We start from the raw sequence: 15,929 nt of genomic DNA, 5'->3' as shown, positions 1-15,929 counted from the left end.
CCACCCCAAATGTGGAAAGAATCTTGAAAAAAAAGGAGTGAAAACACATACTAGCCTTTGAAATGGCCTTCCACGTGCTTGAATGACCAAAGCCCCTTGAAAATTTGAACTTTCTTCAAGAAATTTGAAATTTTGATTTTCAGGGTTCAAAACTTTGATTTGGAAATTGGTTTTGATAGAAAGGAATAGCTTAATGGGTAATAGGGATGAGAAAAGAGAAAAGTGTTAGGTAAACTCTATACATGATCTTTATTTATTTTCATGTATATGTAATATTATACAAATTAATACGAGATAGCCTAAAACATGTTTCTAAAATTGAATTCAAAGAGAAACAAAGAATAGAATACTTACAGTATACGCAGCGGAATGAAAGAGTCCTTCCTTCAGTTTCTCTAACTCTTGTATCCTCTCTGTCGCAGAGTATTATTAAGAAACTGAATCGATCTTCTTTTTTCTTCACAGTCTTCCAATGTATCGTTAGAATCACCTAGACTAGTGTGGGCAATTCTCAACACATGAGATAGATATACAGAGAAGAAGAGAAAATAACAAAGAGGCTTAGAAAAGGACTTGTGTTTAGAGAGAATCTAAAACTATCAGAAAATCTGTGATTAAACTTATGTTTTGACTTCTCTCTAAGCACTCCTTTTATAGACTCAATTAGGCCATTTAATTTAATTAAAAAATCAATAAAATAATAGCCATTTTAAAGCCCTAGGTCGAAATTATCATGGGCTTTAGGCCCGTGAAATTTCCCATTTGATTATAAGTCCATTGGACTTAGAAACAAGGCCTGTATTATTTTCTATTGATTTAATTAATTAAATAATTATTTAAATCCTATATCAAATTAATTATTTATAATTTGAACCTTCGTTTAAACTTATTTATTAAATTAGATACCAATTTATCTTAATTAATAAATCTGCCTTAATTTCTCTTTTCTTCTCAAAATTACACAACTCTATGAAACTATCCAAAATTGACCTGGTCAACTTTGATAATTCTAACTGATAATTAAATCAATTAATTGAGACTATCTAGATGATTTTATCCAAGGTACAATGGGGACCATGGGCCTATGAAATCAAGCTCCAATAAGGTATCATAAATCTAACAAATAAATTTACTAACTTATTAATTCCTCGTGACTCCACTATAGACTCAGAATTGCACTTTTGAATTCATAGAACGCTCTATAACAAATATAGATACGCTATTAATTATCCATTGTTACAACCATAATTGTCACTCAATCCTCTATAGATGGTCTACAATGAGATAGGACTAAAATACTGTTTTACCCCTCATTGTATTTTATCCTTAAAACACTTAGTTCATTGTAAATGATATTTCAGTAAACTAATTTAATTACTGAAATGAGATCTCTATCATTTAACACCTTGAACCAAACTAAAAGGAAACCATCATTTCACTTCTTCATTAGAAGCTATAGATGTTCATATCTATGATTAACACTCCCACTCAATTATATTACTGAGTTCCCAAGATGTAAGTATGGGCTAGTCCGTAGGGTAAGTTGGTAACGAACAAGTCAAAGAACTCAAATAATACAATCAGTTAGAATACTAACCACTTAGAATTGAGATTGTATTGACCTATGGTCAACTATATGATATGACTAGAATAGATAATAACGGTATGTTTACTTATCTTATCAACTGACAATATCGGTCTAGTCCGATGTAACAAATACATCCGATCTTATCTACTTTGCTAATGTTCTAGAAAGAACATGACATGGTAATGTGTAAGTAGATCATATCATAGATTGGCAAGTCAGTGTAAATCCTGTGCACTGACTAATCTTAGGACTAACTTATTTTGAACATATAATCATATTTATATTCCACTGTGATTATGTCACTATAAATAAGATTAGATATATGCTCGGGATTCAATAGAAGTTTATATTAAACAAATAATCATGAAAATAAAACATGTGAGCAATGTGATTGACCAAGTAAAAAACAAATGATTTCTATTCTTTTATTGATAATAAAATGAGATTACAAAGAATTTAGGTTTTAATTAGGGCATAAAACCCCAGCAAAAAGATGAAGAAGAAAGATGGAAAAAAATGGTGGAATATCTCGGAGGATGTTTTAATGGAGGATAGATGGTGGTAGGGGTGGTTTGAGTAGAGAGGAAGAATAGAAAACAGAATTGTAGAAGAAGAGAATGTGGTTTGGGGAAAAAAAATTCGAGACCCCTACCTTTTTAAGTTTCTGAAAGCTTAGGGCGTTGTTGCACTATATGGGGAGCGCTGTAGCGCTACTTGGACATTTAGCCACCCATTGGATCTGGAACGAGCGTCGTAGCGCCACTTCTATAGCGCTGTAGCGCTTTTTGGCTATTTAATCATCCTGTGGGTTCTAGACATAGCACCGTAGCGCTGCCTTTATAGCGTTGTAGCACTATCAATTCTGGAAATTTCAAAAAATTAGAGCGCCATAGCAGCGTTGTAGCGCTATATCCTCGAAAAATTAACCCCAGCCTCTGCTTGTAGCGCTTAGAATGTGGCACTGTAGCGCTACATTCTCCTCCACTTTAAACTTTTTTTCACGTTTTTCATGGTTTATGAGTTACATCAGATTTTTTCCTAAATAAAACTAATAATAACTAAAACAAAATCCCTAAAAACATTGTTCCAAACAAAACAAAAACAGATAACAATACAAAAAATAAGCATAGGAATGCCTCCTAAGAGCACTGCCTTTAATCTCTTTTAGCTGGACTTTTGTTTTCATTTAATTCAGAGTGGTTCCATAATAACCACAAACTTGCATTTTTCCACCGGGCCTTCCAAATAATGCTTCAATCTCTGACCATTCACCTTAAAGTGTCTCGTTTTCTCGCTATGAATTTGCACTGCTCCATATGGAAATGAAGCAACAACTATGTATGGTCCTGACCATCTTGACATCAATTTACCGAGAAAGAGCTTAAGTCTAGAATTAAATAGCAGCACTTTGTCTCCTGGTTGAAAATCTTTCCTAAGTATTTGCTTATCATGAAAGGCCTTGGACTTGTCTTTATAAATTCTCGCATTCTCATAAGCTTCATTCTGAAATTCAGCGAGCTCGTTCAACTCCATAAGCCTATTTTGTCCCGCCATAAAGAGATCAACGTTTATCCTTTTCATAGCCTAGTAAGCTTTGTGCTCAAGTTCCACCGGTAAATGACATGCCTTACCAAACACCAATCGATACGGTGACATACCGATTTGATACTTTGGCTTGACCATTTGCAAGTGGATGGTAGAACAATGCCTTTCGGTGATGAACTCCGTAACGAGCACAAAGAGCAGTAATGACTTGTTGCAAAAATGACTTCCTCTATCACTAATAATTGCTATTGGAGTACCATACCGGGTAATAATATTTTTGTGAAGGAATTTTAGTACCGCTTTACCATCACAATTAGGAGTTGATGCAGCTTCTACCTATTTAGAAACATAGTCCACTACAAGTAGAATGTACTCACTACAAGAAAAAATACTTTCAATAAGACCGAAAAAGAATTATTAAATATAAACCATAACACTTTTTGATGTGTTAAGGAAAGCAGTGTTATAGTAGGTCGGAGCACTTTGCATAACACTTTTCCATAGTTATAGGCATGTGTGATGGTATAGCCTACGATAACACTTTTTGCGTTATTTTAATAGTTAGATAAGTGTTTCATTATGCTATTTATAAATAGATTATATAACAATTTTTTGTACTTATAAAGTAGTGTTATGATACACTTTATAATAACACACTTTCTGCATTATAGAAAATAGTTTGCATAACATAATTTTATGCTAGCTAGTGTTATTGTAAAAGATACAATAACACATTTTTTGTATTATTCTAATATTTGGATAAGCTTGAATTATTATATAAACATGTGCATTATAATTATTTTTTATTGCTTTAATTCAAATCCGCTTTATTTAATATACTTAAGACACCCTTAACATTGTACAAATATATTTTTGAGTACCAATTATATGGTTCATAACACATATAACCAAATAATTGTGTCAAAATACATTCAAGATTATCTAAAAAACAATCCAAAAGTCTTAAGATATTCAACATTGCCTAATTAACATAAACAAAACATTCTCACAATAGTCAACAAAATAGTCTTAAACAGATGCATTTTCAAAAGTAAAGGTAGGAATTCATGATCTTCCAAATGTCAGCACACCAAAGCCTTCCAAATCAGATTTTCTTTTGCACTTTACTTGTTGAATCTGGTAAATAAAACATAAAAGAAAAACTAATGAGGTCATGAAATATCATATCATTCATCTAAAATAGTCAATAATATCATGACACAACAAAATTTACAATAATTGAGTTTGAATAATAATGAAGTTATTATATTACAAACATTACTACAATTATCTATACTCAAGTGACCTTAGAACTTTAATTAAATGGTGAATAATATTAATTCAAATTGGCCCCATTATCATTTTTTCTTTCTCATCTTCCCTATCAAATCAATCAAATAATACTATCATAATCTTGGATTGCATATCTGTTAATGGTGAACAAGCATTTATATAATCAAATAACCAAATAAATACCTCTTGGAATAACCTTTTGAGAAGGCCATGCAACTGTTGAACCAACAGCTTCTCGTATAGTTTGTTAATGCATCCTCATCGGTATTATCAAACCACAGGCCAACTTATTGCTTTACACAAAACACTACCCAAAAATAAAGGAAAAGGGTTGTGTATGCAGCTGCTCTTACTTTCGATGCCTTGATGATGCCATAAGAATAGAAACAGCCACAATAAACATAGACAACATACTTACTAGCAATATATATGTTCTTCTTGACGATTTTCTGTATTCTCCAAACTAAAGAATTCCCTAGAAAGTTCTTACTAGTGGAAGTGTCTGCCAATCACCACCCATAAAAAGTCCATATTAGTATGTGATGCACATTTTGTTTCAATTGAAATTTTTCACAAACAAGTTTATCCCACAAAAGAGAAGTTTGGAATCAAGACAAAAAAATATATTTGAACCAACCTAAACAGCATCTGCTGCAGCATACCCTGCAGCTTGGCCTCCCATGAATTGGACACCATTGCCAAACCCGCAGAGCAGACTAGCCATTAAGGCCCAGCCTCTGCCATTCCAGTCATTCATATAAGCCTTGAATGATGATTTGGGTAAGTCCAGCACAGGGTAGTAAAGGAATGTGATGTTGAGGATTATAGCAAGGACAAAACAAGATACTGAGAAGTAAAAGAATGCAGTGTAGACAACCAACTGAGGAACCCCATCCTTCAATGTATGCCATTGATCATTTGTTGCCAAGTTGAATGCTGGTGAGAATAGAGAAAAGCAAACACCAGCAAAGAAACATATGGACAGTCCAATGAGAGTGCTTTTCCCAAACACCTGTAGCAAGAGTTATAATTATTAAATGTGATAGAGAATCTGAGATGTTTGGATTTGAATGTCAGGTGATGAATGTCCAAATATTGTTGTGTAGTATTTTTGCAACACAAGATTATCATTTTTCATCTAAATGTGAGAATTTTAATTGATTTTCCATACTGGAAATTATTGTCTTTTACAGTGCCATCTATAGTGGTACAACTATTTTTCAGCTCATTCTCATTATCCTTAAGTGCACCATCAAACAAAACAATTTTAAGTAAAAATTTCATCACTCAACAAGCTTGATGATTTTCTTTTCAGAAATGAATAAAAACAAGATAATTCTTAGATAACCTTAACATTTAATGAACGAAACATACCCTTCTTTAGATGAAAAACCTTCAAGCTTTTCTTTATCATCAGCTGCATTAGATGAGTGGACAGCAGAAGCAGGGAAAACTGCAACCAAGAAGCATCCAACGCCAGGGAAAAGGATCTCGGCTCTATTAATTCTATCGTCTAAAAAGCAATTCAAGGTTGTTCCTGTCACCATTAGAGATCGCAACAGAAGAGAAAATTCAGTATCTATAAGAGCAACATAGACAAACATCAACATTTAGAAATGGTCAGAGAGAGAGAGAGAGAACGAAAGAAAGGACCTATAACAAATGTTATGCTTGCAGTTATCACTTCTGTGACTGATAAGCCAACAAAAGCCCAATCATACTGAGTTGAGAGATTTCCAAGGCTAAGTACCACCCCTCCTACCATTGCAAACATCACAGAAGGCCAATTATCCTGCACCAATCACCCTAACATGAATCAAAATCAAATACATACAATACAATGCAACTCCATTATGGCAAACAGATGAAATTTTCATTATGTTGTGTTCCTTATCACTGGTCTCTTCAAACAACACCACATTCATCAGAGAGATAGAGAATGAATGAACTAAACTTTATCCAAATATATGCAAGTGTTGAATATTTGTGATTCAAGATTTTTAATGAGATAAAAAAATATAATCAATACTGAATTAATCATGAGAAGGAGCAACCAAAAGAATTATAAAAAAAAAAGAGGGAAAACAAAAAACAATGGATTCTAGATACGTCTCATAATAATTGGACCTTTTTATTAAACTTCATGGAGACAAGACTGTCACAATAAAATTATCTAGCAATATTTTTATCTCATTTTCTTATCTAACTTTTAGCTTCTAGCTTCTATATCCTCTACTAAATTTATTTTCAGCTCTGTTAGGGTAAAAAAAAAAAAAAAGAGGAACAGAAGCTTCTGTTTTGGGGGTAATCTTTGAAAATTACAGAGGCCAAAAAAATATGACAGAAGCCTTTGGCATGCTTTAGTAATCAATGGTGGTCATTATCTAGATGGTATCATCATAGGAAGGAGCACCATCATATTGTACTACATGGTATCATCAACATTCTTTTGTGATTAAATAATAGCATTTCATACTTCCAAACAGGCCCCCCTGTGTGACCGCTGCCATCACACACACATAAGAGTACTTAAGAGAAAATGACTTGGATAAAATGATCTTTGTAAATGTACCAGAGATATGAGACTTTATTATTTATAACTGCAGAGTGCAAAGATACAAAGAGGGGGAAAAAGGAGTTGGAAACCAAGAAGTGATCAACAGAAAACTAACCACACTAATCAACTAACTATAGCTGAACCTATATTACAGTTAGAGCTAACTAACTACATGTGCTAAAACTTAAGCCCAAGCAAAAAAATCAAAACCACCCATTTTGTTGGGATATTTAAGCCAAATCAAAATAATCAAAGTGACTCCTGACTTAAAGGGTGGTGATAAACCATTTTGCAGACAGAGATCATCCTATGCCTGTGAGGATTCTCTTTCACTGTCAAATGGCCGGGCTACCAATTCTTTGATGTCATTGTCAAATCCAATGGTGCTTGTTCAGCAATGACAATGGTCATGGAGGGACCTGTAGTGGGGGACTTCCTAAACTAAAGTGATAACTTAACACTGACTTAACTTAACTTACAAGGTCAAATTAGAGAACACAAACAAACAAAAAAATCAAGAACAACACCATAAGAGTGCAATCTTTTTCAATCTACTATCAATAATCAAATATTACAAGGTCTTTCTCTTCTCACACCTTCTCTTACAAAATCAATAGCTCTCGTAAACAATACATACTTACGATAAAACAAAAAAAATAGAAACTTAAGTAAGATAGTTGAGAACCCCTAATGAACAATTCCTCTTTTTTGTTATTTTTTTTCTTCCAAATTGACTTCATATAATGAACTAATAAAAATAGTAGAAACTTAAATTATGAAAATGGCATTAATATCCTCAATCTAATAATCAGTGGAACAATTTTTTCCCCATACCAACATTTGCTATAGCAACATAATTTAAGACAAAATAAAATTAATAATTTGAGTAAATTAGTAAAAATATAAACAATGAAGCAGATCTTTCTTTTCTTTTTCCATTTTCTTTCTCTCCACCAATTCTTTTGCATCCCTCTAATTTTTATCATGGAGCAATTTTACTAGAATCGCATTAATTGTAGAATATAAAAAGCAAAATACCATGGCAACAAATGATCAAACACCATGGCTACAAACTAAAAGAACACATTAACTAATATATTAGAATATATATATATAACTCTCTAGCAAGAACACCAAGAAGAACACCCTTCTTTTCGTACAAAATCCATTCTTGTACTTATTCTCTCTCTTAGTTTCTTTCCCAAGAAAAAACCCAGATTCTAAACTTTTGCTATAAAAAAAAAACACAAAAGTGTCCGTGCTGATGCCGCACTACTTGTAAATTATCAACATTTTGTGTTCCTAAGACTACTTTGGCAGCCAGTACTTCCAACTACAGTTAAATATTAAAAGAAATTTGAATATAAACACAAACATAAATCTAAAAGGCATTAAATAGACAAAGCCTACATGACGCAAAAATATATTATACTCAAACTAAGATAAGGACAAATGAATATTGATTTTTAAATTTGTTTACAAGACTATTTGATGCAAAAATAGAAATACCAGATAAATACACAAGATGAGGAAAATTAATCACCTAACTTAATGTTCATTTTAAACAAACTAGCATCTTCCCATTCTTTTAAGGATGTAAAATTTCAGAGAACAAAAAAACAAGGTTCATGCATGCATTAATTTAGAGTTGTTCAACTTATTCTTCAATATGAAATTAACTAGCAAATGAGGTAACCAACTAGGCATGGAAGTTATAAAACTTAGTGGATCTATCCGTAGCTTTTGATGGGCACTAACATAAAATTTGTTTTCCATTTAGGAATTTTTTGCTTAATAAAAACAAACCAAACTTGCATAATGGCTATGGTGTAGTGTTTGGTGGCTTTTGGGGTCGATTTATTAGCTATGGTTTTCTTTTTGGTTGGTGGTGGGGTTGATTGAGTGGTGGGTTTTTGCTTTTGATCTCTTGTTTTTGTGGCTTCCATAAGGGTGTAAAATGATAGCCAAGAATGGCTATGGAACTTCACAAATAAAATATTATCAAGCAATAAGGCAATCTAGCAATATATCAACGTGCATATCAACTACCAAAGCTTCCCAATAACAACAAGGCACAGTTAAATATCCAAAAGGACCAGCGGTTAAGCATCACAAACAACTCAAGAACACAATCCAAAGCCACAGATATAACTCAAGCAATATTTTTCATCGATAGTTTAGGAGAAATGACTGTCCAAAAAGCAACATGCCACCCTCACAGATCAAAGCAAACAACAGTAGACCTCTGTGTAATTTCCCCAAAATCACAATGCTACACTCAAAGATCAAGACAAGAGCAATATTTCCACAATACATAATAGAATTAACCAAAGATGGCAACTCAAGAGGAACAATTCATAAACACAACTGAACCAATCCAAGGTACAAAAAAATATTACCCAGAATGATCTATAAAGGAGCATCTCGGTAGTGGTGGAACGACATTAGGGATCAGGTTGTGGTGTTGCTTAACCAGGAGCTCATGAAGCTGGGGTTGGGGCCGATTTTTTTCTGGGTGCGATGGAGCTCTCGATGCAGGAGTTTTCTTGGAGACACGTGGCCTCGCATTAAGGAGAGGCGTGCCTGGACTTGTGGAATCTAGGCCCTCACTTGGTGCACACTCGGGGCTCTACAACGGAACGGGTGCAGAATCGTGCCTGGTGGTGGCCCGCAAATGGAAGTCACACTAGGTCGAAGGCACGCAGAGGTGGGCTCGCACCTGGGGTCACTTGGTTCGGGGGTTGGGTTCATTGGTGCCTGAGATTTGGAGCTCGGCTCAGACAAAAAGGGTTGTGAGGATGATGGTTAGGTGGTCGGAGCTAAGGATTATGGTGGTTACGGGAGTGGCGGCTAGGGCGAAGGGAAGAGAAAGAGATGAGAAGGAGAATGGGAGAAAAGGTATTGGGGTAGGCTGGTTCTTTTTTTATATTTTATTTCTATTACTTTACCACTTTTTACATAGTATATATTATAATACATTTTCAAAAGACTTATAATTATGTGTTGTGGAAAGTAGCTTTTGGTGTAGTGACTTGTTATTATAAGATGACAGAAAAGGTCCCATAAAGTCTATTCCCCACACATCAAACTACTCAACTTCCAAAATACCAGTTATTGGCATTCGATCTCTTCTTGATATATTACAGGTCCTTTGATAATGATCACAACTCTTGACAAAGATATTAGCATCTTTAAATAACACAGGCCAATAAAACCCACATTGTAGAACTTTTGTTGTTGTTCTTGTTCCTCTGAAATGACTGCCACAATGCAAAGTATGACAATGAGTAAGAATGGAAATAATTTCTTCTTCTGGGACACAACTTCTAATCACTTGGTCAACATAATGATGAAAAAGAATAGGCTCATCCCAATAATAATGCTTAACTTTCAAATAGAACTTTTAAGTTGCTACCTTGACATGTCAGGAGGCACAACCTTCGCTACCAAATAATTAACATAATCCGCGAACCACGGTAGCTTTCCTTCCCTGTATATAAAAAATAACTGTTCATCCAGAAAGTTGTCATCAACTTGTACATTTTTCTTATTAGGATCTTCTTCTAATTCCAATCAAGATAAATGGTCTGCAACTAGATTTTCTGTCCCCTTTTTGTCACGAATTTCCATATCAAACTCTTGCAATAATAGGACCCATCGAATAAAACAGGGTTTTGCATCCTTCTTGGTCATAAGGTACTTTATAGCAGAATGGTCTGCGTAGACAATAACCTTGTTACCAATTAAATATGGCCTGAACTTATCAAACGCAAAAATGATGGCAAGTAGTTCCTTCTCAGTAGTTCCATAGTTTAATTTAGCATCATTCAAGGTCCTACTATCATAATAAATTGTTCAGAATACCTTGTCAACTCGCTACCCCAGAACTGCTCCAATTGCATAATCACTTGCATCGCACATCAATTCTAAAGGAAGCTCCCAATTCGGTGGTACTACAATCAATGGAGTGATCAATTTCTTTTTCAAAGTATTGAAGGCACTTTTACAAGCATCATCAAAATTAAATTGTGCTCCATTCATTAATAGTGCAGATAAGGGTTTAGAAATCTTGGAGAAATCTTTAATAAATCTCCTATAAAATCCAGCATGCCCAAGAAAACTCCGAACACCCTTAAATGAAATTGTAGGAGGCAAGTTCTCAATAGTTGATACATTCGCACGATCTACCTCTATGCCTTTGCTCGAAATCTTATGGCCCAAAATAATTCCTTCACTCACCATAAAGTGACATTTTTCCCAATTCAAGACCAAATTAGATTCTTCGCATCTCTTTAACACCTTTTCCAAATTCTGTAGACACATATCAAATGAAAGGCCAAAGATCGAGAAATCATCCATAAATATCTCAATTCTCTTTTCCACCATATCAGAAAATAGAGACATCATGCATTGCTGAAAAGTAGCAGGAGCATTGCATAATCCAAATGGCATTCTACGAAAAGCAAATGTAGCATAAGGACAAGTAAAAGTCATTTTCTCTTGGTCTTCGGGAGCAATAGGTATTTGGTGATGACCGAAATATCCATCTAAAAAGCAATAGAAGTGATGGCCCAACAGTCTATCGGGCATTTGATCAACAAAAGGAAATGGGAAGTGATCTTTCCTTGTTGCCTTGTTTAGTTTCTTGTAGTCAATACAAATTCTCCACTCCATCACTGTATGAGTCGGAATTAACTCATTATTCTCATTTTTGACTACTGTCAATCCCCCTTTTTTTGGAACCACTTGTCCTTGGCTTACCCACGAACTATCCGAGATTGGATAAATAACCCAGCCTCTAACCACTTCAAAATTTCTTTTCGAACCACCTCCTTCATAGCAGGATTTAGCCTCCTTTGAGCATCAATGCTAGCCTTACTGTCCTCCTCCATCAGAATACGGTGCATAACAGTAGAGGTACTAATTCCCTTTATATCAGCTAAAGTCCAACCAATGGCCAATTTATGAGCTCGAAGTACTCATAATAATTCTTCCTCTTCAACAGTAGATAATGAAGCAAAAATAATAATAGGAAGAGTATCATTCTTACCCAAATAGGCATATTTAAGATGTTCTGGTAAAGTTTTCAATTCAAGTACTGATGGTTTCTTTATAGATGGTAGTGGTCTCTCGGGCCCTTGTCCAAGTTCGTCATATTTCTTCTTATAAATAGGTCCAGTAGAGTTTAGCCAATTTACATATTCAATGACCTCAGTGCCATCACAGTCTTCCACTCCTTGCGAAATAAGGCTCATCTCAAGCAGATCTTCGATAAGTTTTATCTTTGACAATTGTTCCTCAATTACATTCACACTAAAGCAACTATCACTTGCTCTAGGATACTTCAAAGCCTTGAACACATTAAATACAACCTCATCACCCTTCACTCTTAGCCTCAACTCTCCTTTTTGAACATCTATCAAGGCTTGACCAGTGGCTAAAAATGGTCTTCCCAAAATAATTGGAACATCTTCATCTTCCTCCATATCAAGAACAATAAAATTAGCGAGAAAGATAAATTTGTCCACTTTGACAAGAACGTCTTCAATAATACCTTGAGGGTATGTCAATGAACGGTCGGCCAGTTGGAGTAACCATAGTGGTTCTAGCTTCCCCCAAACAGAGTCTTCTAAATACGGACAGCGACATTAGATTAATGTTGGCACCTAGATCACATAAATCCCTCTCACAATAAAAATTCCCAATGGTGCAAGGTATAGTGAAGCTGCCCGAATCTCTCAACTTTTGAGGAAGTTTCTTTTGAATTATTGCACTACACTCTTCTGGCAAAGCCACAGTTTCATAATCCTTAATGTTTCTCTTATTAGACAATATCTCCTTCATAAACTTCACATAACTAGGAATTTGTTCAAGAGCTTCCGCAAAGGGAATGTTAATGTGAAGTTTCTTAAATACCTCGAGAAATTTGGAGAATTGCTTGTCAAGATTTGCCTTTCGGAACCGCTGAGGATAAGGAATCTTTGGTGTAGACTCGGTATATTTTGGCTTTTCTGTCTTTGGAAGGTCTTCAGTAACCTCCTCTTGTGCTGGACTAGTTACAGGTTGATCTTCAATCTTCTTACCCTTGTTTTCTACGGTAGGCCCCTCATACTTAGTCCCGCTCCTCAAAGTGACAGCTTGACATTGCTCCTTGGGATTCACCACAGTTGAACTAGGTAAAGCCCCTTGATTACGATCCGCCATTAACTTTGCAAGTTGTCCAACTTGTGTTTCTAAACTCCAAATAGAAGATCTGGTTTCTATCATAAATTGGCTCAATGAATCAGCGGATACCTCTAGTTTAGTGATTTGAGGCGGTGGTTGTTGATGTGGCGGCATTTGTTGCCTTTGAGTATCATAAAAGGGTCTTGGATTTAGCCCATAAGATGGTCTATTTGGAGGATATTGAGGTGGATTTGGATGGTACTATGGTTGGTGCCCTTGATTATTACTCCATGACAAATTCAGATGGTTCTTATACGCTGGAGTATAAGTGTTAGGGTATGTGTTGTTATTCGGTTGCCTTGGGAAATTACCAATGGCTTGAACCTTTTCAAGTGGATTATCATCTACCGAATAAGAACTTGTCGCCGGACATTGCTGAAAGTGATGAGACCCTCCACGTGTCTCACAACTGATAAGAGTGGATTGTAGTTGCATCACTTGAGCTGACATGTTGTTTTGTTGTTGCATTTGTTTAGTCAGCGAATCAATTTGAGTAGTGAGCATAGCAATAGGATCAACTTCTAGAACTTCTGCCACCATCTTATTTTCTCACTCAACTGGCCAATTATAATTATTCATGGCCATCTCCTCTAAAATCTCATAAGCTTCGTTAGTATTTTTGCTCATAAATGCTCCACCTGTTGCTGCATCAATTGTTGTCCTTGTGTTTCCCCTCAGTCCATTATAAAAATTGTGCACCAACATCCCATTCACTATACCCTGATGTGGACATTTTCGAAGTAGCTCTTTAAACCTTTCCCAAGCGTCATATAACAATTCCCCCTCAAATTGACAGAAATTATTTATTTCACCTCTAATCTAGGCTGATTTAGCGGGAGGGAAATACTTAGCGAGAAATTTTTGAGCAAGATCTTCCCATGTCACAATGGAATTGGCTTGTAGCGAAATCAACCAATTTTTAGCTCTGTCTCTCAAAGAAAACGGAAATAGCCTCAAACGGATTTCATCATTACTTACTACGTTCATTTTGAAAGTATCACATAACTCCAAAAAGTTGGTAATATGGAGGTTTGGATCCTCATTAGGTAGCCCCCCAAACTGAACGCAATTCTGAACCATTTGGATAATCGAAGGCTTGATCTCAAAATTGTTCGCCTCCATAGTAGGTGGGTGAATACTAGAATGTACCCATGTAACAGTAGGGTAGGTGTGCCTTAGCTGCAGCGTTCCCCGCATTACCCTGATTCAGATTTTTATTAGCAACATTATTGATGTTCTGGGCCATCCTTTCAAGCATTTTCTGTTTTCTTTCTCTTTTGCAGGTTTTCTCAATCTCAGGATCAACAGGTACTAGTATTTTCGAACCCTTACGTCGCATAAAATAGGTCACCTGAAATTGAGAAATTTAAAAGCAACTCAATTTAGAAAACGTTAAATTAAGATAAAGTAGATCGAAAAATAATTATAATTGATATTGATTATTATTCCCCGACAATGGCGCCAAAAACTTGATCTGTAAATTCTACACGCAAGTTTACGTGGTCGTGTCAAGTAATAAATTATGTAAGAATAGAGATCGTCCCACAGAGACTATTAACCAATTACCAATAATTCCTTTTCAAATTCTATTTGGTGATAAGATTAAGATGAATAATTCAAAACTACGAACACAATTAAAATAACTGTAAAAAGAACAATGAATCAACGAATTAAAAATCAATAATAAAAAGCCTAGGAATTAATTTCATCAACTTTTCATTCTATTAATTTTACTAATCAGTTCTAAATCTCTTTTCCTATTCTAATAGTAGGTTAACATAAATAGATTCCTATTCTTTTTCAAGATATAAGATCTCAGCCTATATGCAGGTTTCCTACATTTCTGTGATAAACTTAAACATATAGAAGACATTAAGCATGGAAACCTAATTACTACACAATTTATACAGGTACTTTCGTCCAATATGCAACCTATGTCTATATAATAATAGCATATTCAATTCTCATCTTTCGAATTTTGAATCAAAACCATTAAGTCAAGTAAATAGTGATCAAGTATTTACTAGCATTAAGCAAACATCATATAGATTAGAATAGAGAAGAAGTATTAATAGAACATCATAATAAAATTTAATTGAAATTCAAGTGACTACATTAATCCCTAGATAAAGGATTTAGTTCATAGATAACATGATAACAATAAAATTCAGATAATTGTTCATAGAAAATAACCTAAAAAAATTCAAATGAAGAAGAAATCTTGAAATTAATAAACTAGAAAAAGAAATGTAAATACAACAGTCTTTTCTAAATCTAGGGTTTATAAAACTAAAACCGCCTACTAAATTCGCAGTTAATGTCCCTTAAATAGTTTTCCAATGCTACCAAGTGAAAAAATCGTTTTGTCCTTCTAAAAATGGCTTCAGATTTCAAAACCGCGTCGATAGCCCTATAGCGCTATTGACAGTGCCAAATTCCATCAAAAATTGATGTACTAGCGCTGTAGCGCTAGTAGTGTATCACTAGGGCGCCAACCTTTAGAATCTTCAAGCGCTATGGCGCTAGTTTTGAAGCGATATAGCGCTAATTATAAAACAAATGGCTTCAGGTCGTCTTCCTAGCGCTGTAGTGCCATTATGATAGCATTGTTCACAGAAACATTACTTGAACTTCTTGCTCCCAAATGACTCAATTTTCTCCAAAATAACTCTATTTTCTTCCACTTTCACTTCATTCCACCCTTTTCACCATCTTAGGATA

General features: G+C 34.8%; 2 protein-coding genes and 1 pseudogene across 2 annotated transcripts; all 3 read right to left on the bottom strand.

Moving 5' to 3' along the window:
• Positions 1 to 2,779: 2,779 nt before the first annotated feature.
• On the bottom strand, positions 2,780 to 3,169 carry LOC133779255 (uncharacterized). Its single transcript, XM_062219239.1, has one exon. The coding sequence runs from the start codon at positions 3,167 to 3,169 to the stop codon at positions 2,780 to 2,782; it is 390 nt and encodes a 129-aa protein (XP_062075223.1).
• A 1,606-nt stretch (positions 3,170 to 4,775) lies between these two features.
• LOC133780474 (ureide permease 1-like) lies at positions 4,776 to 6,253 on the bottom strand (annotated as a pseudogene).
• A 5,709-nt stretch (positions 6,254 to 11,962) lies between these two features.
• On the bottom strand, positions 11,963 to 13,322 carry LOC133779254 (uncharacterized). The gene is made up of 3 exons (XM_062219238.1): positions 12,900 to 13,322; positions 12,538 to 12,821; positions 11,963 to 12,431 (listed from the first exon to the last, which is right to left on the bottom strand). The coding sequence occupies exons 1-3, from the start codon at positions 13,320 to 13,322 to the stop codon at positions 11,963 to 11,965; spliced, it is 1,176 nt and encodes a 391-aa protein (XP_062075222.1).
• Between the last annotated feature and the right edge of the window lie 2,607 nt (positions 13,323 to 15,929).

Source organism: Humulus lupulus, chromosome 5 (genome assembly GCF_963169125.1).
Source record: "Humulus lupulus chromosome 5, drHumLupu1.1, whole genome shotgun sequence".
NCBI classification, from domain to species: Eukaryota; Viridiplantae; Streptophyta; class Magnoliopsida; order Rosales; family Cannabaceae; genus Humulus; species Humulus lupulus.
Note: the sequence above shows the minus strand (reverse complement) of the source record. Positions and strands in the feature narration are given on the sequence as shown.

Coding starts and splice junctions, on each gene's coding strand:
- LOC133779255 (XM_062219239.1), bottom strand. CDS start 3,169: ATGAAAAGGATAAACGTTGATCTCTTTATGGCGGGACAAAATAGGCTT.
- LOC133779254 (XM_062219238.1), bottom strand. CDS start 13,322: ATGCCGCCACATCAACAACCACCGCCTCAAATCACTAAACTAGAGGTA. Junction 12,822..12,899: donor AATTCTCCAAATTTCTCGAG/GTATTTAAGAAA, acceptor AAGTTTATGAAG/GAGATATTGTCTAATAAGAG. Junction 12,432..12,537: donor TTCATTGACATACCCTCAAG/GTATTATTGAAG, acceptor TATTTTGGGAAG/ACCATTTTTAGCCACTGGTC.